The sequence below is a fragment of the Fistularia commersonii genome, chromosome 2 (assembly GCF_037954325.1).
Source record: "Fistularia commersonii isolate RoL2024-O1a breed Wild chromosome 2, RoL_Fcom_v1.0, whole genome shotgun sequence".
NCBI lineage: Eukaryota > Metazoa > Chordata > Actinopteri > Syngnathiformes > Fistulariidae > Fistularia > Fistularia commersonii.
In genome coordinates this window covers 16,466,896-16,494,613 of record NC_141285.1, presented here as the reverse complement: position 1 = coordinate 16,494,613, position 27,718 = coordinate 16,466,896, and the positions used below count along the sequence as shown (strand labels likewise).

Below are 27,718 nucleotides of genomic sequence, written 5' to 3'. Positions count from 1 at the left end.
AAGGCTTTCCATAAAGATTTTCATCAGAAATCCTTTTTATGTCCATGACATGTCTCCTGTATCATCTTTACGACAGCAGAAGACCCATTCCTTCAGAGGTGCTCCACTTGCAAAAGCAAAGACTTTGCCTGAATGATGGTGGCGTGCACTCTGCGCCAGGGTCTTGTTCTCAGATATGTCGAGCTCCACGTAGACAGAAATGGGCAAATCCCAAGTGCAATTTGTAGAGGATAGCTTCTCCTAGAGAGCAGGGCGGCAGCCTGTTTCTCTAACTTGTGTGGAGTTAAAGTAAACTTCATCTATGTGAGACAGATATGCCGATGGAGGGGCTGAGAAGGACTGAGAGTGGAGGGGTGGGAGAGATGGAAGATGGGTGAGCAAGAAAAGACTTGGATATGTCTCTATAGATGGAGGCACAGATGACTAATTTGGATTAACGAAATGATCACAACATCTATTAACAGCAAACAGTACAATATCTTTGATTGTTGCCAAGGACTTCAGTTTGATCAGCTCCTTTGAGAAAATCTGTGCAACAAAAGTGAAAACAGAGAAACCATCTCACACTGGAGATCTTTTGTAACTTTGATGCTGTTCTCTGTTTTTTCCACGAGAGGAATATGGGGGATTATTTAGTTGAAATCCACCAACAAAAGATGATACAAAAACATTTAACTTGTTGCATAGTGACATAAAACATCATCATGACATTATCATGAAAATAAAATAGAATGACAAGGACAAACTATGTGTTGTTAGCATTTGAAACCTGCCACTTCTGTAGCCACAGGTTACTGAATTGTGCCTTTCGCTACAGCACAATAATACATTGAGACACAAATATGATGCATGTTTTTAGTGTGTATATCTACAATGGGAGCCAGTTCATGATACTGCAATGGTGTGTGTGTGTGTGTGTGTGTGTGTGTGTGTGTGTGTGTGTGTGTGTGTGTGTGTGTGTGTGTGTGTGTGTGTGTGTGTGTGTGTGTGTGTGTGTGTGTGTGCGTGTGTGTGCGTGTGTGTGCGTGTGTGTTTGTGTGATATTATTTACAGAGAAGAATTGTCTTCACATTATTCACAAATCAATCTACAAAGCAGCATTTGTTGCAGCTGATGGGATACTGAGTCAATGAATTTCACCTTTTTAATTACAGTCATGTTGCTTTTCTGTTGTAGAGAAACAACATACGGCATATGTTCAGTGTTGACCACTTCAAAAGATAATACTGCTTCATTTATGCATACATATACTGTAAATAAAATATTAAATATCAAACTAAGTCTTTGGCAAATGTAGTCAAAAGTACATTCACAGAACTTCCCAAAAACAGAATCACTATTTTCTTTCAGTCCATCAGGAGAGTTGAATGTAAATTAAGGAAGGCAGTGAATATGTGTTGGAAAAGGCAATTAATTTCATTGAACAGGCCTGAATTTAGGTTGAAAATAGGTTTGTAAGGCAATTTACAGTTGGTGTGCTCAACTGCTGACAGGTTCTAAAATGTGTAGGCATCTAGTGGCATGAAGAAGAAGCTGAATGAAGTAGCTTTAACCCAGGAGACTTTGAAATTTTGTGTGTAGCCAAAAAGCTAATGGCTTACAAAGACACTGCAAAGCATCACTTTGACTTGTATGAAGATGATGTCTACACACAAATACACATCTATATGTCTGTCTACTTTGTGTTTTCAATAAGCAACATAAATATTTCAACTTTAACTTGATAGTTTTAGGAAAGGTTGACTTTGCGGAAAATAGATCAAAGTTCATAGTGCAAAAAATAAAGAGCCAAGATCACGCATGGACATGAACATGAGTGGAAAATTAGGGAAATGCAGCAGTTTCTGTTAAAAGTTATGTTGTTTTTTTTTCATTTTTAGAGATTAAAAATAGCAGGAAAAAAATAATTTAATAAGTATTCAAAATTCTGTTAAGACCACAGCCCGTTTTTTTTTGTCTTAAATCCGATTGGTTGCAACAATGAAAGGTGATATTTGTGTCAGAAAAATGTCACACATGCTGTGTTTGTTGGTTAATATGTAGGGCTGAAAATTTAGGGAACAGAAGATGTAGTCAAAGCACCAGAATAAAGCCTGCTCTATAGCGTGGAGCCAGGATCTCATTACGTGTCAGAGGGGCCCCACAACACTAACTTGTTTCGCTCTATTTTCAAGCTATGGACGCATCCTCACCTCTCCTAGACTTCAGGGCAGAAAATACAGCGGTTCATTTTGAAACAGAACGCGAGTATCCATGAATAAAATAACACCACCAACAACAGCAACAGAGAGAAAAAAAATAAAAAATAAAATAAAACCACAACATTATTCCACATGGTATCTTTGCAGTGTTTTTTTCTTCAATTTATATTTTATAATATATATATTTATATAATCTCTTAAAGTCATTCTGGAAATGTTCAGGCCTGTATGACAGTGAGTGCATGATGGTTGAGTTCTGAACACCCGCAGCTCCTTTGGCCCAGTGTGTCACGCAGAAACTGGGTTAGGTGCACTGGCTTCAATCTTGCAGATCCTTCCTCTACACCACATAACTCGGTGGGGATCCTTTAGGATTCCTTCTCCCTTTCCTTTGACCTCAGTGTTTTTTTTCAGGCGGGGACAATATGGAGGCCAAATCTCTGGCCCTGCAGTTTGAGCTGGTCTCCATGGTAACTAGTGGCGGTCATAGGCAGTGGCAGCAGTGGGAGGTGCGGAGCCACGGGATGCGGCACTATAATAATAAGGGGAACCTGAAAGTTAACAGAAGAACGAGCCGTTGGAAACCATGAGGTCAAACATGATGTAGGACATATGCAAGCAAATCTCCAAGGACAGATATGCAGAGATTTTTTTTAATATTATGGTCTTCGTGTATAAAGAGGACAGCTAAAACATTTAAGGTAAATGTGAATATGTGATCGTTATTATTATTTAAGACTTCTACTTACTTAATAATGCTGGATTGCTGAACCGCCATGCTTCATTGTAAGTAGTGTACTGTGGATGAGAATAAGGATTTCCAGAAAAGTCCCCTCCTAGAGATCAAATCAATAAAAAACAATCATTGTAAGGTTAACAAATGAATTACTGGCAGCTTTTGCTAAATATTCAGTTGTCAAAATTGCTACATGGAAGTCACAGCCCATTTCTGAGTGCATCCTTTCACTCTTTTCTAACTTTCTATTCATTGGTAAAAATATGTTATCCCGATATGTGAAAACGTGATTGCTTTATATGCAAACTTTCAGAATCACATTCTGTCTTAGTGTGCAGGCTCCTCTGGAATGGTCAGTGAGAGGGAGGGAATGGGATGTCAGAGAGCAATGCTGTTGGTCCACACGTTTCTTTCTTTTATGAGACTATAAAGGCTGGGTTTTATGTGTAGCTGCCGAAGAATGGATGGCTTTCTTCGGGTGCCATCCATTCTGGCAGATAAAAAAAATACAACCCCTGGATTAAAAAGGTGCTTGTGTATGTGTATTGCTTTGTGGTTTATGCACCATATAACTCAATAATTCCGAAGCGGGTCTTACTCCCATTTACATTGTCAAATGTTACTTTCAGGCATACCGGTCTCACCTGTAAACAAAGCCAGTCTGTTTTGATTATTGGTCAGTGTGAAAGGTGTGTGTCAGAGGGCAATAAAAGGAATTGTGCTTTTAGTTGTTTGAGGGGACAACCTGAAACGTTGGCAGCTATAGCATCTACACAGCTTGTCCTGTAACTGGAGCTCATCCCTGAGAGAGATAGTGATTTAAATATTTACAGGCCCTCCACGCCTTTGTGTTTTGACCCTTAACTGTTTGCTGTGAACCTGAACTGCAGGTTAAGTAGAGAGGAAAGAGATACGCTCTGCAGCCCTGGTGTCCAGGGAGGCGAGGAGAGGAGCAAAAGCAGTGTGTTTATCGATGGGGCTGCTGAGAGTGCGCTGTGTGGACACGACGAGGGTAATGAGCGCTGGGAGCTGGAGTGTAACTGAGAGGAACTGTCCTATCTCACGGCCACTGATTGTGGTGATCTCCTATTGAGTTCATCTAATGTCCTCGTCCGCAGATGCTAACCGCAGTTTAACACAGCTACAACAAGCTTGCCACAAACTTGAATCAGAAGTAGCTCGATAAGGTTACTCAGTCTCTTAATACAAAATTTGTTGTCAAAGCTACAAGCATGAATGTACTGTTACAAAAACATCACAGAAAAGCATGTCCATTATCACTTTGATCAACCTCATACTAAATTACTGTGAAAATTAATTGGAGTTTCACTCACCAGGAACCATTCCAGCAAGTGTAGAAGTGGGATAGCTGCCTTGTCCTGTTGGGGGGACATGAGGCGGATATCCAGGTAAGGTGGTACTTGCCATGTCTCTACCTAGAGGAGGATAAAAGCAAAATGGTCACTAGGGTGCTTGAACAATAAAAAGTTTCAATAGACATACGAAACTGAAACATGTCATTTATTCCTTCCCCCAAGAGAATCTTGTGATAGATGTCTACATTCTCTGAATTATTTTTCAAGGCTGAAAGACAAAACTGTTTGCTATGCAGAGAATTCATATTGAAAGAGGGAAGACCAAGAGGGAGACTCTGACACACCCTTACAATTTAACACTCTCAGACTATAAAACTACACATTGCAGAAGTCATGAAACTATTCCTGAGTAATGATACTTTCCCTAAAATGAAGGGTAGAAAGTGCTCGGAAGTATCACAACGATAGCCACTGAAACTGACTGTTGTTGTATATGTTGCTGAAGTCTTCAGTATGAACTTCATCATATATTCACGGTATCCATACATCCATACATACATACATGATCCATGATTATGAATGATAATACACGTTGTTGGTCCCTTTTCAGTTGTTTTCCTATCCTAAAGTGAGTTGAAGTGCATTGGTTGGAGGTTTTCCAACCTGCCCTGTACAGGTCAAAATGATTTTAGGAAGAGTTACTGAAATTAGGTTTTAATGAAATGATCTCCATGTACGACCGCTACAGCTGAAACATTAATAGACCAGCATTTGAAGCGGTTTAGAACTGACAAGAGCATCAGGCCACTGAGAACACTCTCTGATCTCTGCTCCACATTCAGCTCCTTAATTAACAGTGACAGCAGCAGGTCGGGCTGGATGAAGAGGCACATGGGACAGAGAGCTGTGGGTCCAAAGCAGGCCTGAGCATCAGTCCTACATCTTTGCCTCTGCAACCCCCATTTTGGCCTCCTCTGGCCCCTCAGACCTTGGGCCTGTCACGAGGCTGGAAGGACCGTGGGTCCTATTGTTAACTCCAGAGACCAGCGAGAGGTCAGAACTGGGGAAAAAGCAGGGTGAAAGAGGGAGAGAGCAGCTGCTGTTAATGAGGGGCAAGCAGTCAGTTTTGCTTCTGTATAAACAACGGTGGAGGAAAAAAAGTATGGATGGGATTGATGCTTGCCTTTGCAGTGCGAGTGGAAGCCCCTTGAATTGTATGCATAATTTAAAGTAAAATGGAAATATCAAGTGCAAAAACCTATCTTGATTTAACCTCGATCTGGTCACTGGGCCTCTAGGAAAGTTGTACCTGCTATCAATTGCTGGCTGGCATACTGGTTGTAGCAGGGGCCATGGGCATGAGCAGGGTAGCTGGGAGTAGAGGCATCTACAGAGAGGCTGGACTGGTGAGACAAGATGTCAGCTAGAGCAGAGTCCCCAACAGAGGAGGGGGTGAAGGGGGCAAAGGATGCCTCATGGGGCTCTTGCTTTACACACATGGTAGGTGGATATGATGGGTGAGATTCTGCTGGGTGAAAAAAAAGAACAAAATTTCTAGACACAATGTAGATATGCCACACATACATGCCCTTGTTTTACTCAGACGTTTGTGGTGTGAGATGAGCTGTTATCTGGGTGACCACCAACTAAAATAAAAACTAAAATGAAACACTACCTTTGCATTCTGATATTACAGCAGCAAATAAACATTTCTGTGATTTGCCACTCAAATTTATTCCCATGTGACCAAATAACAAATTTTTATTCTGAGACGGGGGCTTCAAATGCTCAGCAGATTTGTGTAAAAGAACCAATGGGAGCCTGAAGCCTTTGAACTACAGATCTGCGAAGAAGAACACTGATTTATAAGAAATGCAAAATTTATGTAATTTATTGCTATAAAATGTAAAGAACCGGGGATGTTATCACGATTAGTAGACTTTGAAAGTGATTTGTTATTTATGAAGCTTATAATAGTAATCTAACATGTACACAGCCGTAATTCATCCAACTAAGCGGAAACATACACCAGTGAAATCTTGCAGCAAAACATTGCGCCTGATCAATCAAGCTCAAATGCATAACAATTTCCCAAAGGTTTAGCGAAAACAAACAGCATAATCTCATGGCAGCCTGCTCACAACAGAATCATTCCAACAAATAACCAAACAATTGCCTCACAGACAGTTCAAAACTCTACACTTTGATCTAATTTGGATGATGAGTCTTGGCATCTTTCATTTCACCGGCTTTGCCTCTCGTACCTATCCAATCAATGTGAGGTCTGTGTCCGACCTCTCCATGTCTGCGCAGCCTGTTCTGTTGGCTGGGGCCTGTGGGGAGAGATGGCTCTTTCCCGGCACCATGATAGGCTCATTAGCTGCTTCCCCATCATTGTTGTTTTACAACAAACCAGTGTGTTGTGATTCCTCATTATAATGAGGGCTGCTCGATGGAAGAGGGGGGGCATATCTTTGTCATTCCTATGACATCCCCAATACCAGGAAATCACAAATTTGCTTTCTCATAGAAAACACTTGTGTGTTATCTAAATCTAACCTTATGTTAGTTTTGCGAGGGTGTCATGTGCGGGTTTAGGTGGATATATAATTGCACAGAACATTTGTATCTCCAAGAAAAAAATAAATTAAATGTTAAAGTCACAATGCTGATTTTACCAAGTGAACAAGATTTGAGATCGCATCATTAAGAGCATGTTTTCCATGAATGTCTGACTTGTATAAAGGAGTTGTAATAAGTGACCTTTGCATTGGGTTTGCAAGTGTTTCATAGACTGAAGAACTCTCTGAAATGAAGTGCTGTTTAAAAAAATCCTACATTTAGGCTGTTAAAATCAAGTTAAACTGATTTCAAAGACCCATAGCCTATTTTCACAGAGAAAACAGGCATCTAATACATAACAGATGAGTCTGTCTCCAAATACTGTTCTCTCAGTTTCTAGGACGCATTCATTCATTCATAATCCATACACTACTTCTACACCAGCTGACTGGGTGAGAGGCAGGGTACATGCTATGTCGGGACCTCTAACCACCTGAATAACTTCTCTAACATGGTTTCTCCTCATCTCTCTGAAGAGGGATGGCCAGTGTTTTATCATCAGCAAATTTATCCAAGTGCCTTTCTAGGAAAGAGCTGCTACAGATGATGGTATAAAAAACAAAAACTGGAAAAACTATTTTTGTTTGTTTTTTACGTTATTTACTTCGGTTATTTACAGGACAAGGGAAGTATGGTAGAGGGGTTTTGATAAGTTGACACAGATGTACTTTCTGCAACCCACCGTTACATTTCTTAACATATTTAACAAGCTCTTTGACCTCTGACAGTTCATTACTGATCTTATGAGCCAAAGTTAAAGAAGGATAAGCCTCTTCAGCCCCAGCACTGGTATCCCATTCAAATTGGACAAATAGTGCATTTAAGTGGTTAGCCATATCCTGCACTTCAACCCTTACATGAGCTCATACACACCAGGTCATCTAATCTTAAGAGCAAAATGGAGGTTGGCAGACATGATGCTGAAACTCAGTGTGTTTGCAATGTTTGTGAGATGTGCAAAAGTAGGCTTCTTTTTTTTCAATGCCTGAGCAACTGTTGTCAAACAGGGGTTACAATTCAACAACAACTGACACAAACGCTGTGTTCAAGACCACTGAACTCTGAAACTAATCAGACATGGTGTTGCTTATTGTCCTGGAGATGAGGCAGGGCCTGGGTAAAGGGAGCCTGTCAAATCACAGGCCCTGATGATGGAGATGGAAGATAAACTCAGGGTCCTTGGGGACCCTTCTCTCTTTCAAACACATCTCCGGGAGCCTGAAGATGCGCTATAGAGTTCTCTAACATCTGTCTTGGCTCCACAACTGATACTAGGTATGCAGACCCCATCAACCATAGAAATGGACTGTAAGAACGTACAGCAGTCCTCTGAGTGATGTGTTCAGATATAGCTACAAAAGCCTTCCCTCAAGTGCGCTCTTTATTTTTAAATGTACACCAAGGAAACCACTTGTGTGAGGAGCTCTTGTTTTCAAAGGCTACTGTTCAGTCTATGGCAAACTTTTTCATTTTTACAATACATTTAAGATTAGAGAAAGCCTGATTTCTTTTAGGGCGACACACTCATGGTTGCTCAAAGTATAGCTATTTCATTTATTTGTCCATAACTACTTGCATTGTGTGGAGGTGGTGATTTATCTGCATTTACGCCATAAAAAAAAAACGCTAAAAAAAAACATGACCGCCTCCCATTGTGAACAAGAGTGAAGTATATTTGTAGGCTGGAAATAGCTTAAAATCCTCATCTACAAGTTTAAAGTAATTCATTATCAAATGTGTGCTCAAAGGTTAATGTGCTATTGCGGGGGGTGATATAAACATTAATTTTCATGCCGAGGGCTGCGAGCGATAACTGAGCTATGAGAAGTCATTTGTCATCAGGCCACACGCCAGGCACTGCAGGTTGGGTAGCAGCTATGTGTTTTTCTTCTCAGCAGAGAAGGGCTGGTGCTGCCAAGTTATAAAGTCTTCACAGAGAGAGGCATGTACATTTTTGGCGCAAGTAAACCTGAAATAAACTATGTGTAAGTTATGTTTATATACTCAAACTGAATGAAAAAATAATAAAGACGGTGACATTGTAAATAGTTATAAATTCAGAGTGAAATGTATGGGATGTTTTCACCTGAAACTTTTTTGTTTTGATAATTGTTTGGGTAGTTGCTAGGGGCTACTCATTGACACCTATATCACCCACAGCTTCTGTGAAAAGTGTTCTGTCAGCCTTCCTGGAATGCTTAGCGCTACAATGCACATTCTTCGTTTCTGAATCAAATTTTTACAACAGTGTGAACATAGAAAATTTAAAGCGTGTTCTTTAGACACTTTATGTGTTAATAGAAATTTGCAAAGAGGTACAACTGTTGGCAGAGAGCCAGATACCACAGGTAAATCATAGCATGTTGTCCTGTCCACGGAGGTACTGAGCAGCTCACAGTGTTCATGTGCTGGATTGACACACACGCACGCACACACACACACACACACACACACACACACACACACACACACACACACACACACACACTCTGGTATTCTTCTTTACAGAATCCCACTTATATAATACAGCTACTTTCCTACATGATGGGAAGTACCAGCATATAATAAATGTATTTGCAAGGATTATCTTAGTTGTATGGGCATTAAAATGCAATTTACTATTTTTTACAATTAGTTATATTTTGATGGATGCTCATTTGCATCTTTACATTCTAAAGGTAGTTATTGTGCTGGAGAGGAAATCATCAGCCACGTCTCTTCTAAATAATCATCTCTTTCATAAAGGAGGGTAAACAGAGGACACAAGCCATGGCCAGCGGTGCTTTTCTTACCGCCCTTGGAACACAAAACTAAATACTTCATTATTCATTCATCTTTAATAGATTATGCAAATTTCATCACATAAAAATCAACAAGATCAATAACTATGTAGATGATAATTGGGAGCAGAAAACATTTAAAGAATGAATATAGTCTCACAGCTCCATCCAGGATGACAGAATAATTTATTGATAATTGGATCCCTGCCCGAGTATAGAAGGTAATTTGTTATATTCCTAAGTCTTGGCGTATGTTCCAATTTAAAGTGTCTCCTGATTGTTGAAAAAAAATCTAATTCACTATCAACTCAAATCTAAACAAATACTTCATGTTATATTTTTGGATAGTTGTGAAATGATTTTGGAGTGTTGTTAAGTGTTCAAAATAATCCACATTAGAGAAAGTTTTGTTAGATCACCTTCACAGCACACAATGTTTGACCCTCACATGCACTGCATTAAGAGGCCCACAGACCCCCAGGTGGCATGGAGGCCACCTGCTATGAGTGTGCTCCCCAGAGCGAGACCGCTTTCATAGGAGGAGTCCAGCATAAAAGACAGAAACACACCTTTCTTCTTCTGAGGCCCAACTTTCTGCGGCAAATCCACCTCCCACATATTCAGGAATAAAAAAGGGGTCTTTCTTCTCCCGAAGCACTGATTCTGGGTCCAGTGCTTGACTATGGGGATCATTTGAGAAGGGCTGCTGCAGTTTTCAATCATGCTGTCCTCCTTTTTACTTACTCTCTGAGACACACACACACACACACACACACACACACACACACACACACACACACACACACACACACACACACACACACACACACACACACACACACACACACACACACACACACACACACACTAACTGCATAATTGTGAGGGTTTTATTAAAAGTCTGGCACATTGTTCCCAGTATGGCATTCAGTAAACTTAACCTCTCAGGGGAGATAGCCTCTATGGCAACAATGAAACAATATTTCAATTAACCAGGCAGAGATCAACCTCGACAGCAGAGATAAAGAAGCCATAGTGCAATCTGGTGTTGGTTGATGTGGGTTATGTGACACAGATAGTTAGTACTGCAAGGTATTCAATACCCTGCACCTGATGTTACCCACTCAGTAGATCTCGACACAGCAAACAGCAACCAGTTTCACTAGTTGGAAAACACCCATAGTTTGTCTCACTGCTTTTAAACCCCATTGGGGTCTTTTTGTCTCTTCACAGCATGAATCAAACAGCTGACTACTACACTATCCCAGCCGCTGTCAATCAACAGTCCATCATAGCCTTTGATGACAATGTAATATTAGACGAGGACAGCAGCTGTCTCTGGTTAGAAGTGTCCCGATACAATCTGTTTGCAGGCCAAGCCAGGCCAACACTAGGAGCGGGGGAAAGGCCTCCAGAATTGATTGGGTTCAGGCAATATATTACCCTCCCACCCCACAAATACACATGATAAAGTTGAAATGCTTTTCATAATGTGACCCAAAGAAAATAAAATCTCTACGAAATGTGTCTGCTATTGAGTCAGAATCCTGATAAGGTAATTGAAAATTAAATAAAACAGCACAATATCATTGTTTTTAGACTGCATGAAATAGACATCTCTCCTTTTCATTTGAAATTAACTATGCTTTAAACCATTCCAGTGTAATTCTTGGAGTTTTATCAGTTTTCATTTTTAGAAACAGAAAACATAGAACTGTATCCTCCATTATTTGGTGGTATTTTAGTGCATTTAGTTCGAATATTGTGCAACATCCAAAAGGTTGATTTATTGTGAGAATGCAATGCATAGAGAGACAACAGAAGTGGAGTTACTCAAACGGCTACCCTGTTGTCAGACCAACTTCGTTCACCAACCTTGTTTTTTGACCTGCTACAGCTGTGTGTATTCTTTTAAGGATCAATCTAGCTCGAGTCAGATTGTACCTGTCACAACAGAGTAGCTCTGGGAAACGCTGGAGGCGAGGTCGGAGCTGCCACTAGTGGAAAGACTCGGCTTCACATCTTCCAGCCCGGTGTTCAGGGATGGGAGAGAGTACTCATTTGCCTGCAGACAAGTACACAACAAAGCAGATATGCGTGAGTTTGCGAGATGGAGGTGTCAGTGATCACAGACTCCGAACTGTGTCATGAGCGGTTCAAATACATGGTTTGAATATTATTCTTCCACTATAAACAAGTTTGTTGACAAAATACGAAATGTGCTCAAAGGAAATGACTCTATGTGGAGAATTCTCACTGCCTGTGAATTCTGTAAACCCCCTCATGGCCACCCCCAATCCCCCGCCCCGTCCCACCCCTGCTTCCTGTGCTTTACCAAGACCTATGATGTATGCATGCATTAGGACTTGTCTGAGGAAAAGGCAGGAAGGGAAAGAGGGATGAGAGAGGGATTGGAAGAGGAGTGAAAGGATGGGGTGTCAGCTGGCTCTTTGTGCTCCACTGCAGTCATCCCTGTGACCAGTCAAGGGAGGAGACATTCAGGGGCTTTGTTACAGGAGAGGCATGTGGTTGGCTTTTTTCAAAGGGGCGTACAGCCTAAAAATTAACCTTTGTGCTCTGCCTCTAGGATAAACACATAAAACTAGGTAAATGAAATGATAAAATAGTGCATATTGTAGTATGTATATAACAGTATTTAACAGTATTTAATTGTTGGTGCCACTGCAGAAGTTTTCCATTGTAACAACATATTATATGTGGCTATTTTCTTCTGTCATGCCATCCTTGTGTTTATCCGTTTTTTAATTTGTTTATTTATCTGAGGACCATCTTAACTTTGAAGTGGGAGCACATTTTTAATCTGATGAATCCTCTTCAATGGATTGACACTTCCTGTCCGAGGATAAGTGTGTCTGCATTGCATTTCTGTCCATCCGTGTGTGTGTGTATGCATGTGCGTGTGCATCTGCGTGTCTCAATGGGATGGGGTCCCACAAGGGTGAGTTTGTGACCCTGGTCTTGTCCGCCTCTATCCCAGATAAACTCTAATTGTCTGCTTACAACTGTTCCCTGGCACTAGGCTAGATGTTTCTCTCTATTCCACAGGGCCTCAGCAGCACAAGTGCCATTTTGTCATGCAGATGGGTTGTGGGCAGGGCTGGGCAGGGCTGGGTGGAGGGCCTGAAGTGGGGCCTGAATGACCTCACCACATGGCTGCCAGAAGTGTGGGAGGGATGAGGCCTATTCAGCTTGGCCTCTTCAAAATGGCTTTTTAATGTCCTGACGCAGACACCAGACAAGCCTCTAATAGCCTGATACCCCACCTTTTCACCAGTTTAAGAAAAGGAGGGTGTGTTGGAAGCGGCGAGAAGGAGGTGCACAGCGTGCAAAGTGGCCCTGATTAATATTACACTAAATTAAAACTGATTTTTCTGGACCATTCTGACGCCATTTTTCTCCCCCTCCTCCATGTTCCTCTTGCCTTTTTAATACATTCTCCTCCACTCTTTGTGATTGCAAGTCATTTCCAATTCGTTTTGGTATTGATCTTGCCGTAGAAATCACTTTGGTAATTAGCTGCATTAGGGACTGTAGAGCCGGCTGAGGGGCTGTCCCTCTGATTTATCGTTGCTGTAATTCCCTGCGATCGCGCAGAGATGAAAATGAACTCAATTAGGGCACTGCTAAGGCTGCATGGGCACCAGCAAATGTTCAAATGAAAAAATTAACAGCCTCTTGTTGTTTAACAGCATTATGGATGTAAATAAAAGTAGCCACCGTAACATGTTTTGGGTTTGTAGCACGAAGCTTTCTATCACCACTTTCTGAATTTGGATTTTTTTTTTTAATTTACAAACTTTAAAAGCCAGTGAAAGGCTAAAGAGGAATGAGACTTGGCACTATCTAGAAAGCGATATTTCTGTGGCTGACCTGCTCAGGTTTGATGTGTTCGGAAGATGGGAAGACATCAGGATAAGAAGGCCGTTCAAACACACGGTCCAGGGCCTCCAATTGCTGTTGTGTGAAGGCGTCTGCTCGCAGGTGCTTCCGTAAACTCTCCACACTAGCCTGAGAATCGCTACCTGGGCCTGAGCCGTCCGAGCCACCTGAAAATAGAGGGAGAGGAAGAAAAGTGCAAATTCAGGGCATGGCTCTGGTGTTTTTAAACATATCTATATTCTAACAAGAAGAACAGGGAGATACGTCAAGGGAAAAGCAAACTATTTTGTCATTGCATAAATTTTCGAAGAGCAATCAGCACATCTGCTTTTATGTACCTCTCTGTCTGTTTTTCACTCTCTTTTATCTTTCTCTCACATACGCAGACCTCAGAACGGCAGTTATCTGCCTCCCCGACCTCTTTTCACAGGGGCCACCATCAGCACAGTCATCATGTGATAGGTCCGTGGTAATTGATGGATTACCTTCAGTGCAAATACATACTTGTAATGGAGTGTGTGTGTTGCTGAAGGAGAAAGTGTATGCGATTACATACAGAGCCTCTCATTGTGCCAACATGAAATGGAGGACCATTATTTAACTGTACTATATCCTCCTGAACATATTATGCGTCCCTCTCTCTGTCTCCTTCTGTTCCTCCATTCCCCACATATTGCCTGTCCCCTAGAAAGCAGAATGGAGTGGGGACGGTAGCCAGGGCCGAATGAGGACGGGGCATCGAGGGCAAGCGTATGCATTTCCTCACTCGGCCACACTCTATATAAACAAATGAGCCTGTGCTTCCCTCGTTCTACTGATCTCTGACCCCATCAACTCTGCTGCAGAGCCCACCACCGCCGCTGCAGCCCCGGCCCTGCACACTCATCAAGTCTAGAACACTTAAAGAGAGAGAGAGAGAGAGAGAGAGAGAGAGAGAAAAATCTTCAGGTGAAACCTCCAGCCAGCATTCCAAGAACCTCCACTCGACTGCCTGCCTCCCACCACCCACCCTCCCCTACCCTACCCTGCCGCCAACAGCGGATGAGGGCTTTAGCTCCCGTACAAATCTGTCATTCTAAATTTGCAGCAGATTATGTTCTCTCCTGGGCGAGCCAGCAGTGATATATGATATGCAAGGCCACTATTGATTGCCTGATCTGCCAGCAGAGGAGGGAGGCGAAATGAACTTGGAATGAACATCATGCCTCAACTCATTGTGCGTATAATACTCTACTTAATCCCACATTTTTCTGTGCTATGGAATTCAATTGATCAATCATGTTCCACTGATGGTACCATTTCAGGGGCGTTATTGCCATTCTGCTTGGCTGCTTGACCTTTTTTCAATGGCTGAGGCCAGAGGATGAACCCGACTCTCACCAAGAAATAGATCCATGGAGAGAATGGAATAGGGGAGTGCAATCAAGTATGAGTATATGTGTGTGTAGACAGTACATTGTGTGTGTGATAGGTATGCTTTACAGGTAAAATACAGTATATTGGCTTGGGCTTTGAGTCACATTTATGAAGGAACCCGAACATGGCTTTTACCTTCCACCAGTTACCCTAACATTATTTACACATATCATTTTGCTTTTACCATTGACTCCCTTGGAATATGAAACTCAATTGTTGTCTGTGGCACAAAAAAAATGGAGACATTAATTATCATATGTTAGCTGCTCTGTAAAAAGGGGCAAACTTGATTAATTCCAAGTGCTTGTCATTCATTATGTAGGTTTTCACGCTCAGCACTAACAATCTTACCTAATCAGACCTTCTCAAGCGGCCGCTAAAATATCTACATTCTCACCAAATATGGGTGCTTCATATCATAATGGAATCCCAATACCAAATTTGTAAACATGGCAATCTGTCACTGATCATTACCGATTGACATGCTTTTCAATGTAATAAATGGCGCTCATGGGTATTAATGCTTCACAATGGCCTTAAAAGTTACTCTTTTTGGTGTGAATCATAGGCTTATTTTCCAAGGGATTTGTTTTTGAAACAAATGCACCAAATTATTGAAGGCAGTATATTTCAAATTTATAGCGTTCAAAAAAAATACTAGTTAGGCCTTTAGATGGAAATTATATTCAATCATGTATTTATAGAATTCACCATTAGAGCTCCATGTTTGACATATATCATGAGATAGCTGCAATAAATCAGACTCATCCTTTGACAGTCAGCGTGTCAAGTGGAGTGTGAAGCCCAACTGTCAGTTTGTGTGTGTATATATATGTGTGTGGCTCATTGACTGGCTGGTTTCATTTTCTCAGTGGTTCTTCAATCCCTTTGGGTGTCTCAGCAGGTATTCTCCTATCTCTCCCACAGCACCAGATGCCTGCATTTCTTAGTTATAACACTAAAGTGAGAGCAGACACGCAGAGATAAGACGAAGTCCATTCACTCTACGTGCTTACAGACATACTTTAAGGAGTATAGTAAGGGAATATGCTGTGTTACGACAGTGTTAGTGTTAAAACTTGACTCAAATCTGAAATAAGCCACCCTGTGTTGATATTCTGTGATGTTGTGGTGCCTTCAAATAATTAATAATGTCACTCATGCGTTTTGATCTATATTTTTGCATGGTGATAAGTAAACTGCAATGAAACAGACAAGAAAGCTGTTTTGTTTTGCCTCATCCCCGAGGGGTATGTCAGTGTCCTGCGGTGGCAGAATGGCACTTTATGTCCCTCTTTCATCTCCATGTTCCAGTGATAAGATAACTCAGCAGAGAGAGGTGGGAGCTTGTTTGAAAGGCAAATGAATTCCTTCACACTGCCTTGTTCTCTCAGTAAATCAATGACACAGGGGGTTCCCTGGATCAGACGCTATAAGTTTACATATCCGTCCTCCACTGATTGGTGAAATTATGATATGGCAAATGGTGAATCATTTGTTTATCTTTTTTAATGCAGTTGAGCTTGAAAAAAGAAAAAGAGTGCAAACAAACTGGCATACCCGGAGGATGAACACTTCTTCCCTGTAAGCTAGCTATATTTATGAAACCCCTGAAGCGGAAAGGAAAAGGGGGTGGGTGGGGAGGGTGAGTATGAGAGAAAGAGCGGCAGCAACACCGCCGTGGCTGTTAAAATCCTGTTATGTTGCAGCATGTTTAAAAGCTTTATTAATTCAATTTAGCACCATCAACCAGTGTACTGTCTATCACCAGGAATTGAGATGCTACCTGATTTCTGCACTTCCAGTGCTGAAGCTGTGGCTTCAGCATTTTAAATCATTGCAGCTTTTCTTTTTACTCTCATTTAATTATGAATCAAGGCCATTGGAGAAAATAATGAGGTGGCAAAAAAAGCAAACATACTGTACATGACTATTTCCAAATAGATGGTGGCTTTATAACATGAATAAGTCACTTGATGTTTCTCAACCAATATTCCATTAATGTGGTGGTTTCAATCCCCAAGTCACCACAAATTTTAGCAGGACATTGTTCTTACTAATGGAATTTTGTGAATAGGAAAAAAGGGGAAAGTAGACCTTGCCAAACCAGTGTTGCATTGTATTTGGATTCCAATGCAACAACACCAATCAAATATTTTTAAAAAATGTATAATCTTTTTTCATACAGGATATACAGCTCAATTTAAATTTGGTTCAATAAGAATATACATGTTACAACATTTCTCTACTCACTACTTTTGACATTAGAATTCTGCAAGCAAATACATTTCATATTTGTAATATTGCAAACCTGAATATTCTGAAATTGTTTGCACATTTAAAAAATTATTAAATACTTTCATTATTTTTTAATTCATGTATTTAAAAAATGATAATTAAATTCAAAAAAGTTTGTACCAGATGTGAGATTACAAATGACTTAGTTATTTCTTCACCTTGATATTCTTAACCATTCCCTTCTACTCTCATCAACCTCCTCTGAATAAGTCCCTTTAGCGTTGCCAACATGTATGGCGAGTGTTTGTGGAAATACAATTAGCGTATTCCTTTTTTTTCCTCTGCCTTTTCTCCTTCCCCAAGCTCAGTTATTCATAGCTCCATTAATTCCAAGCATTGCTGTCTGTAATTGACTTTTCTCTGACATGAATCCTCTCCAATGAATGAATGCCCTCTCCTTATATTTTTGTGAAGGATCTTGTATGTTAGTCACAACTATATGCAAGGTCACAAGAGGCCATGTCACTGAATACAAATGTTCGTGCAGAGGAATCTTAAAAAGGAGGCAGGTGACAGGGAGAGTAATTCAGTGTTTGAAGGGGGAAAAACTTCAGATATAACGTAAATGAGGAGGAAATGAAATCTATTGTGGACCCCGTTTGTACCCTCCTCTACAGTCATGGCCATAAGGGCTTCTAGTATCCATGTTACGCTCTGTGGACCCTCTCAGGCCCGGGCTTTTCTCTCTCATACACGCCCCTCCAGGGTCTTCATGGTGCTCATGATACCACTTATTTCTTTTTCAGTGTGGGTGCATTTATTTTTTAAAGTGATCCGCTATTGACTCATTGTCATGGACTGGCTTGACTAGCCAACCGGTGTAGGCCCAAGTTAAAATCTATAAACTAACTGATCAAAACTCGGCCTGTGGGTCATTTGTGCCAAAAGCTACATCGCAGACAATCTCAAAAAGAGGCTATTGCCAAATTTGAACAAATCAGAACAGTGACTGCATTCATTTTTTTTTTTCTTCAAGCTTGAAAAAGCTTGGTATAAATTGAGCTGATCTATTGAATCTTTTTCTTCTCCTGACTTACACACTCATCAGCTCCCTTAACACTTATTGCACATCATTGCTACAATCACAAGTTACAATCTTTGCTTTCTCCATCTAATTTATCACTTAAGCTCTTCACCGCCTGTCCACCCGAGAGCTCTACCAAGCTATATTCCGCAGCATGGTCAGCAAGCTATGACGGAAACTTTCAGTTTGGTCACATCAGTTTCTTCTACATACAGCAGTAGTAAACAAACAGCATTTAAATTTTGAACAAATTAGAGCAAGTACATCTCTTTCTGTTCTCAAATAATAATTAGCCCAGAGATCATACTGGAAATCAGTGTGTCAGGCAAACTTAAAAAAAAAAAGAAAAGGCTGTAGGTTTCTAGCACTAAAAACAAATTTGACGATCCCACCAGAGTTGTCACCCAATCCTCTTGGTCTGGACTGGCTGAGTGTACGGTACAACAGGCTAATTTCCCTACTTCACTATTAATGCATTTGGCAGGAACAACATTCCATTTCCTGTAATGAGGTACACAAATAAATCTGGCTATGGATAGATTTGGGGTGGGGGGATGCATATGCATTGAGACACATTTTCCCAACATAATTGGTATCGCTGCTAGCAGACAGGCAAACCAATCTTTCCGCAGATAGGGCTGAGACTCCTTCCTCTCTCCGCTTAAGGCTATTTCTTTTGTCTTTTCAATAGTGTGCACATCCATGATATAGGGAGGGGTGTTAATTTGTGAATTAATAGCTTTTCTCTGCAGAATTGCAAATTCTTTTAAATGTCACTATGTTCATCGTGAAGAGTATCTCGAGTTGCACAAAAACAAATAGAAACACTTCAAACACATAGGTGCACACACAATTTTGTGCTTGGCTGTGTGTATACCAATGCAGAAATCCAAACAGATATCCTCCCTCGACCCTTATTGGGAATGCCAGGACCCCTTCCCCCCCATTTTTCTTTTCTCACTGAATTTCAGTAAAGCCATCCCAAGCAACATGCTACTTATAATTTGCAATAACACGTGACAAGGACAGATTAATGGATCTCATGGCACCCATGTCCCTGAAGCTCGTTGGGGACCCCGTGTACATAACGCATGTCACACTACATTATCTCAACAGCCCTCCAGTAATGGGGACCTTTTTCTCCCTCAAAGGGCAGCCATCAACTTCAGCTGCACGTGAATCACACACCCGCAACATCAAGACATGGAAAGGATTGGTGCCATGTTTCTCACGTTTGCTGTGGGGAAATTAACTAATATGTTTTGCGGTTTTAAATCTCTGACTGGATGTCACACACGGAACAGACTACTGCTGCGAGAGGAGCAGGCCTTTCTATCCTTAGCTGAACTTTGTTTGCAATCGCTGTTGGTGCAATAAAAGGATTTTATAAACACCTGACGGAAGGAACCTAAAGAGTGAGATTGCTGGCAGTAGCTACCGCTCAGTCATGTTACAGAATGAAAAAAAAATATTAGTAATCCAGAATTGTATCGATGCACCATTTGATAGAATAAGAAAGTGGTATATGTGAGTCCAATTGGCACCAGGTTTAAGAGCAATTAAAAATTGTTGCTTAAAATTTAAATTTTAGTAAGACAAGCACAGCCTATTTTCTGCAATATAGTAAATTCAATCGTATGTGTGCTACTGTTGCAAGTTGCATTATATAACATGGCAATTTTAGAGGTGAAGTTGCATTAGATCCTTTACTCTGGTGAAAAAAATGCAAAAAGAGCAAGAATAGTAGGACACAGAAAAGAAGATTGCAGCTGATTGACCAAGAAAAAGGAGAAGGTTGTCTAATCTTCAACTTACAATGTCCTATTTTCCTCCCATCCAAGTGGTTGCCACTCCAGAGTACTAAAGAGACAGAAACATAAAAAAGGAAGTGGCCTCATTTGATAAATGCTCTTTTGGAAATATTTTCACCGTAACATCCATCTCACAGCAATAGCACAAAATTAAGCATGCACGCATGCTTTTGCACTCACATGCATGCGCACACACACACACACACACACACACACAAACACACACACACACACACACACACACACACATATTGTGCTTCTGCCGGTCTGTTCCTACACCTGTTCAGGTCTCCATCAGGGACATGTTAATTCAGTGGCACTAAAAAGCCAATTGTTTGCACAACCGATAATCTATTAGCCTCCAGGCAGTGTGTGTCCACTAACACTCCTGCTTTGTCCAGGAATAAGTAAAGGTGGCTTGGACTGGTTAGGCTTCGACTTAATCTTCGAGTGTATCAGGATCTCTTTGTATAGTTAAGAATAATCAGTGAAAAATACAATTTATATAATGTTGTTCAGCAATATAGAATATATCTTCAGGATTGTCAGCAAATTAATTGGATGTCTTTCTATTGCACACATTATCACTTGACTGCTAGTTTGCTGATAAAATCACCACTGATGCAATCTTTTCCTAACATTGTAAAAATGAGTGCGAAGAGCAGCAACACTAATGCCTTGCCAGGGGGGATTAGAGTGGTATGACAGCTATATGGGATATCTACAGTGCGTTTGAGCATGGTATAAAATTGAGATGCAGCTCTGTGGGCGTATGGTAAAATGTAGGGCATCAAAAGCTGATTGAATCGCAACACACTCTCAACACTTGCCCTGCCTGTTATACAGCATAACAAGTCACTGGAGACAGCATACGGAAACACACTTGGCCGCAATGCTGTCATAAATGCCGTCTTCTTCCCCACACAAGAAAAAAAAACATGAATAGAACGGCAATGGAGAGGGTATCAGAGAAGAGAAAACAAGAGGGCCTCTCTCTTTACCGTCATCTCTTTTCCTCTTCTCGCCATTGGAACGGGGGATACCCAGGATGCCGTTGATGGAGTAGGATCCTACGGGATCATTGGAGGCGCTGGTTACAGGAGGAGAGGCTGTGCTGGGCACTGATAGAGACAGCAAAATTAGTGTGTATGTGTGCACGTGTGTGCGTTTTTCCTCCTTGTTTCCACCACACACAGTTGCCCCAATGGCTTATTTGACTAGCTGTGTCAGGCCTCTTTCATACTCACCTATGGTGTGGCCGGGCGTGGAAAGCGGCGTGACAGATCCGTCAGGGGATGGGTGGAATTGCTGCTGAACTTTGGTGCGGATAATCCTGGTAAAGTGAACAACAGATTCAGATCAATCAATACCGCTCCTAGAGCATGGAGATTTCACACCGGCCTGGCCGCCCTGGGACGCTTAAACACAGCACATCATGTCCACTTACTCCTGTGCATGTACAAGTGCTCCATCGTTTGGGCCCCTTGTATCCTCATATTCAGGCCTTTGTCACAAATAGCCAATCTCTGGGCTTTAGGGGCAATCTCTCAGCCTCTGTGTGAGTCTGAATAAGCGCTGCCCCCTGAGATTGTGGATTCAATCTAGCTGGATTCTGAGGTTAGAAATATGATAAAGTCCCCATACCAGTAAGATGTGATGTGGTGGGAAAGTCTTCATTGCACTTTGGTCTGAATGATCTTGCAAACAAAGCATGAAATCACATCAATTCACCTCAATGATCGGCTTCACTGACTCTACCTGGCCAACTCTAATAATCTCCCTCTCTGGCTCCCTACTCGCTCTTTTCTTCGGGCTCTCTTTTTCTCCCTCCATCTTTAAAACCTGATCTTTTACTCCCCACACTCCCACCGCTATCCTCTTTTCCCATTTTCCCTCTCCCCACTGTCCAATGTGCTTACTGTTCAATGGCCCGTACTTCGACCATGCGCTCCTCTCACAACCCTCATCGTTTTCTTTCCTCCTTCCTCTCCTCCTCTTCAATTAATTTTTTTTAATCTTCTTTACGTTTCTTGGCCACAACGGTGTCTCTTGTATAATTTTCTTAGGTCTTTTTGTTTTTAGCTCACTGCAACATCCAGGAATCTTGCAGGCTCACCGAGGATCACGGTCTATTGATCTGGGCTCCGAGATAGAAAAGTTGACGACAAATGGCAGCAAGGAACAGTGAATGCAAATAGGGATCTATAAATAATATTTGACAGGAAAGCAATAGTGTCTTATTGGCTCAACCTGAGACCGGTGTCACATACGTTTTCTTTTTTAATGATAACAAAAAAAAATGCTGCGATAATCCAAGATATTTAAAAGGTGTGTATTTTGTAAAAAATTATTCGAGTAGAAAAAAAATACCAATAAACGAGTTGCCTTAAGGATCATTTTTGGTTTGTAAATATGAGGATTTGTTGTAATTTGTTTGACAAACCACACATTACGGTGGGATTTACACAGGCTCACATATTAAGCTCTTATGAGACTTGATCGCATTACATTAAACCATGACCATGGTAATCTTTTGATTGACAGATGAACATGAGATCATTGAATAACAAACAGTGGTGTCTGCAGGTAGAACTCCCACACGGGAGACCGAGAGGTGTGACAAAACAGACTTTTACAGACTACAGATGAGGCAGATAACATTTACGTGTGCATACGCCATCCAGCAATGAGCTATCAATTCTGACTCCGGCGACCAGGGGGTTAACTTCCTCAGGGGCAAATTGTACATCAGACTCTTTTCATTCTCCTCACTATCTCATGTGTCCTCCACGCTCTCTCCTTCAGGCAGGACAACAAAGGCTCGCAGCTTCCTCCAGAAAACACACATCAATATTTTATTTGAATTTCTAACATCTCACCACAACAGTTATCTGACCTCATGACTCGAGGGAGACTCATAAATTCAAGGACTTTGTTTCGAGTCTATGTTGGTGATATTGAATAAGCAATTTGGATGGGTGAACTAACGACTTTTGTGTTTGCCTCTTGTAAAACAAAAATATCCCCAAAGAAATATTAAAATGTGGATCAATATGATTGAAAGCCTCTTAGGACTATATAGCTACCTCTCAGATCCCTGGGCGATGCTGCTGCGGGTGGAAACACCCCTCTGCGCCAACACAGCAAAGTGAAACCTGGTCTCTGTGTAATCTTTAATAATTCATGCAGGAAAAATGTGTTTAAAGCCAGGACATCCTCTTTAGTTAACAGAGCAGAGGTCAGCCCCGTAACCACAAAGACCACCAATGGTCCACTATCTCTTTCCCGTCCCCTGATGCCCCCTCCCTCTACTGTTTTTTACCCCCTCCTATCACGCACAAACAAAAAGGGGGAAAAAATTCATGTGCATTAAATGAAAATATAAACGCTAATGAGACACATATAAAAAAAATATAAAACTTGTAAATTATCTCCGTTTTAAAGCTTTGTAATAAATATATGCCTTGAGTGTACGTATAGCTCATAAAAATAATAATAATAATGATAATAATGAGCATAATTTCAGATTTTCAATTGCGGCTTCATGCTCAGAGACTGATAAAAACAACAACAAAAACAAAAAAAACTTTTAAATAGTAAACTGAATAAGGCAGCCACAAGTTGCGATTACAATTATTAACAAGCCGGTCTGCAATTGTTCATGGACATAGGCTGTTCCTCATGACTAAAATCCGTGAGACAATCAATAAAGACATGGATATATATATATATATATATATATATATATATATATATATACAGACACACAGAAACACACACACACACACACATATGTAAATACAAATATATATATACATGCGTATATATACACGCATACTTATATATATCAACAACCAGTGGAAAACGGAAGTTTTAACAGAATTTTTTTTCTACTTATTTAAAAGAACCCTCACATGTCTAAACCCGCTGTCTCCTCTCCCCATCCTCTCCTTTTCCTCTCTTTGGGCTCATTCCTGCCCCGTGTTTGCTTGTGTTATGAGACTCCAAAGCTCATTAAAATGTAATGCCGATGACCAGCTCTCTGGAACGATGCCTCCTAACCAAAGTTCATCACTCCGCGGCCACGACGGGGCCTTTTTCTTTATTTTATAAAAAAGAAAAAGAAAAAGTAACCCCTCCACACACACACACTCACGTCTTGGGGTGGGAAATGTAGAGCTTGCAAATCATTATTTTTTGTTTTGTTTTGATTTGACCACATGAGAACGACAACGGGGACCGGAAGTAGAACGAACAGCATCTCACAGGAGGCGCGTGCGTACATACGTGTGTGTGTGTGTGTGTGTGTGTGTGTGTGTGTGTGTGTGTGTGTGTGTGTGTGTGTGTGTGTGTGCGTGTGTGTGTGTGTGTCCGCCCTCTGGATCCGGTTACGCGGTATCGATCGGCTTCTATCGAGGCAGATGTGTTTTTTTTCCGTCCATGAGACCACCCCCAGTTTGAACACGTTTTGCGTGGACGGTTATCTACAAAAACGATCCCCCAACCCACCCACTCGAACGATTTCTTTGACACACGCGTAAAACACACACGGGAAGAGGCGGGATCTGCCGGCGTGCGCCTACCTGTTGATGGAGGACACGCTGGGAACGGTGTCGTTGTCGCACACGCCTTCCGCCAGGAGCCGGTCTCGTATCTCCCAGGCGAACATTGTCGGGTTCTGGCGCTTGTATTCTGCGATTTTATCAACCACTTTTGGAGTCGCGACCTTTGGTTTGGAGCCGCCGATGACCCCGGGTTTAATACTGCCGGTTTCGTAGTACCTGCAAGGGGGGAGAGAGGGTAAACTTTCCCCGAAATCATCCCTCCTGGGAAAATCCACATCAGCCGACCTGCCTTCAGTCATCGTGGAGGGCGAAAATTTACCCACGTATGTAATCTACCCCATGGAGTGTGCAGGTTGTCAACAACAAAATGAAAAAAATAATGAAAAAAACAAAACAAAAACAAAACAGTGTCGTTAAAAATCACACAGTAAAAATGGGACAAACACGACAAAGGGCACATTTAAGGGCACAACTAGCTCATTTCCGTGAGGGGTATCTAGCAACATGCACGACATGCCACCGCGACCTATCCCCGGATGTCGGTGACAGAAAAGTGTGTGTGAATTGAAATACCTCTGAAGTGCCTTCTGATGGCTGGAAAACAAATATGTATAGATTTCAAAATATTGTCTCACAGCACTACGTGCTCTGAAATAAAATTAGAGACCCGTTTGATTGATTTAAATCGCTTAATTGGAAATTAGAACAACATGCGGTAGGCCCGTTGTGTTTTTGCGGTACACGGATTTATAGGCCTACACACACTGAGTGTGTTCATCGTCGTTGCAAACTTCCTATAATTTTAAGGCAGACTTACACTCATCTGGTATATTTTTAAATCTTTGTTGTTTTTTGCGCCTTTACTCCCCATCCCGCCCCATAAAATTGATCCCACGATAGTAACGCGTTTCTTTTTTTGTAAAGTTGCGGATGATGGATAGAATTTCCTGCACGCAAAAATAAATAAAAAAAATAAAATAAAATGCTGCGTTCAAGCAAAAATAAAATAAAAAATAAAATAAAATAAAATAAAAGACAGAAAGAAAATGGCCTGCCCATATATAACCGATGACTGAGGCTGAAATAGAGCTGGATGCGCATATACGAGCTAGAAGATTGATGTTTGACGCACGCACGCACACACACACACACACACACACACACACACACACACACACACACACACACACACACACACACACACACGGGGCTTCTATGGATCACCCCCCTTTCCTCCTTTTACCTGCCGAGGATTTTGCTGACACAGCCGTGACTGACCCGTAGCTGTCTGGAGATGTCACAGGGCCGGACGCCCTGGTGGGCCAGTTCCACGATCCGCTGCCTCACCACGTCCGGGAGGGGTCTGCCGTTCACAAACACCCCGCCGAGCTGGTTCACACCGCCGTGCCCTGCGTGGGATACAACAGCAGCACAGGGGAGCATAACATTACATACCGGCAGAGGGGTCAGCATCTGTGTAGTTTATTAATAGTTTATTACTATGTAAATGGATGAAGTTTCCCCTTATTTTAAAAATCCAACCGTGCCGCTTCTTAATTCACAAAATATGTTTTTTTTTTCCTTATTCTCCTTCAGGAATGACAATAACCGTCCGGTGGCTCGTATTTTTTCCGCTGCAACCAGCACATGTCTCAAAGATTGAGTTTCGACCCGTTTAATTTCCCTCGCTCAATTATTTTAAATAATTCAAATGACCGTTGATAACTCATATTACAAACGCAGGTGGCAAGAATGTGTCGGGATAAATTATTTATAAGCGGTTCGGGTCTTCTTTACGCATATCATATGAAAATGTGGTTGATATTGGGTAAACAGCGGCATTATTTTAGTGTTATTGTTATAAACACAGTATTATTATTATTATTATTATTATTATTTTTATTTTGTGTGTGTGTGTTTTCCCAGACAGTTAAAATGGAACGCGGGGGGCGGGAAATGCGGTCGAAGGCTGCGGTTCATTTACAAACAACGTGCAGTTGGTCCCCGGCTGTAATTACACAGGTAATAAACACTCTGTATTTAAATTTAAAAGGGGTTTTCTTTTAGCGCAGGACAGTAAAAATTGCACCTGCATTTTACCTATTATAAAATACTGAAGGGTAATCCGCGTCACGAAAAAAAGCAAAAGAGCTATGATTAAATAACAATAATAGAAATTATATGAGGACCAATAAACATGGCGGTTAAAATGTATAATTAAACAAGATAATTAATTTTTAAAGAGTTTCTATTTAGTCGTGTTCAATTTCAAGTTATCGGAGAAATCGCACGAAATCCATCTGGATAATAATCTGTTTATGAAAGAAAACAGTTCGCCCAAATTACATCTTAATATATATATTTAACGTTCTCATTATTGGCATGGCTGTAAATAGATATAAATATATATATAAGCTGACCAAGGTGAGAGGAATTACCACCACAAAGTCACGTAAGAGGTTAAAGTCCCTTTTTGTTGACAAAATCCTCACAAAAAAACAACAACTTAATATTCACTCGCGAGGGGAAAAACAATGCGTAATACTCACGGTGCATCGCAGAGAAGGGGTCCGCTTTGCAGTGAATATCCATTGGATAGCAAAGGAAGGACAGGTAATCGACTGAGGTCGCCGTTTCGTCTCTCTTTTGTAGATTTTTAAGTAGTGAGAAAAAAAATAACAATAATAATCATAAAATTCACGGATTGGTATTTTCGCGTTGGAGAGTCCGTGGAAAACTTCTCGGGTCGAAGTTTCCCTCCCGTTAAAAGGCTGGAGCGACAAGTCTGGAGTGAGAAGGAAGGGGGGGGGGCTGTCAGGTGCGGAGCATGACCCCACGCACACGCGCGCGTGCGTGTGTGCGTGTGTGTGTGCGTGCGTGTGTGTGTGTGTGTGTGTGCCGCCAGTAGTACCGAACGGCGTGGGCTAGAAGCCGGGTCAGCGTTTAAAATACGGCATTGAGATTTGGGGGTGGGGGTGGGGGGGTAAAAAAAATGAAAAAGAGGATCGGTGTGAGTTTCCACGGGTCCGCCGCGGCCGGGTGGGAGGAA

The 27,718-nt window shown here is 41.4% G+C and overlaps 1 protein-coding gene across 1 annotated transcript; it reads right to left on the bottom strand.

Annotated features, from left to right (window-relative positions):
• Positions 1 to 27,718, bottom strand: pax2a (paired box 2a). Its single transcript, XM_086161992.1, has 11 exons — positions 27,219 to 27,718; positions 25,913 to 26,078; positions 24,688 to 24,885; positions 21,352 to 21,437; positions 21,106 to 21,225; positions 20,109 to 20,153; positions 13,547 to 13,722; positions 11,600 to 11,720; positions 4,272 to 4,373; positions 2,951 to 3,037; positions 1 to 2,752 (listed from the first exon to the last, which is right to left on the bottom strand). Exons 1-11 carry the CDS (start codon positions 27,259 to 27,261, stop codon positions 2,676 to 2,678), a joined length of 1,221 nt encoding a protein of 406 aa, XP_086018118.1. The 5' UTR covers positions 27,262 to 27,718; the 3' UTR covers positions 1 to 2,675.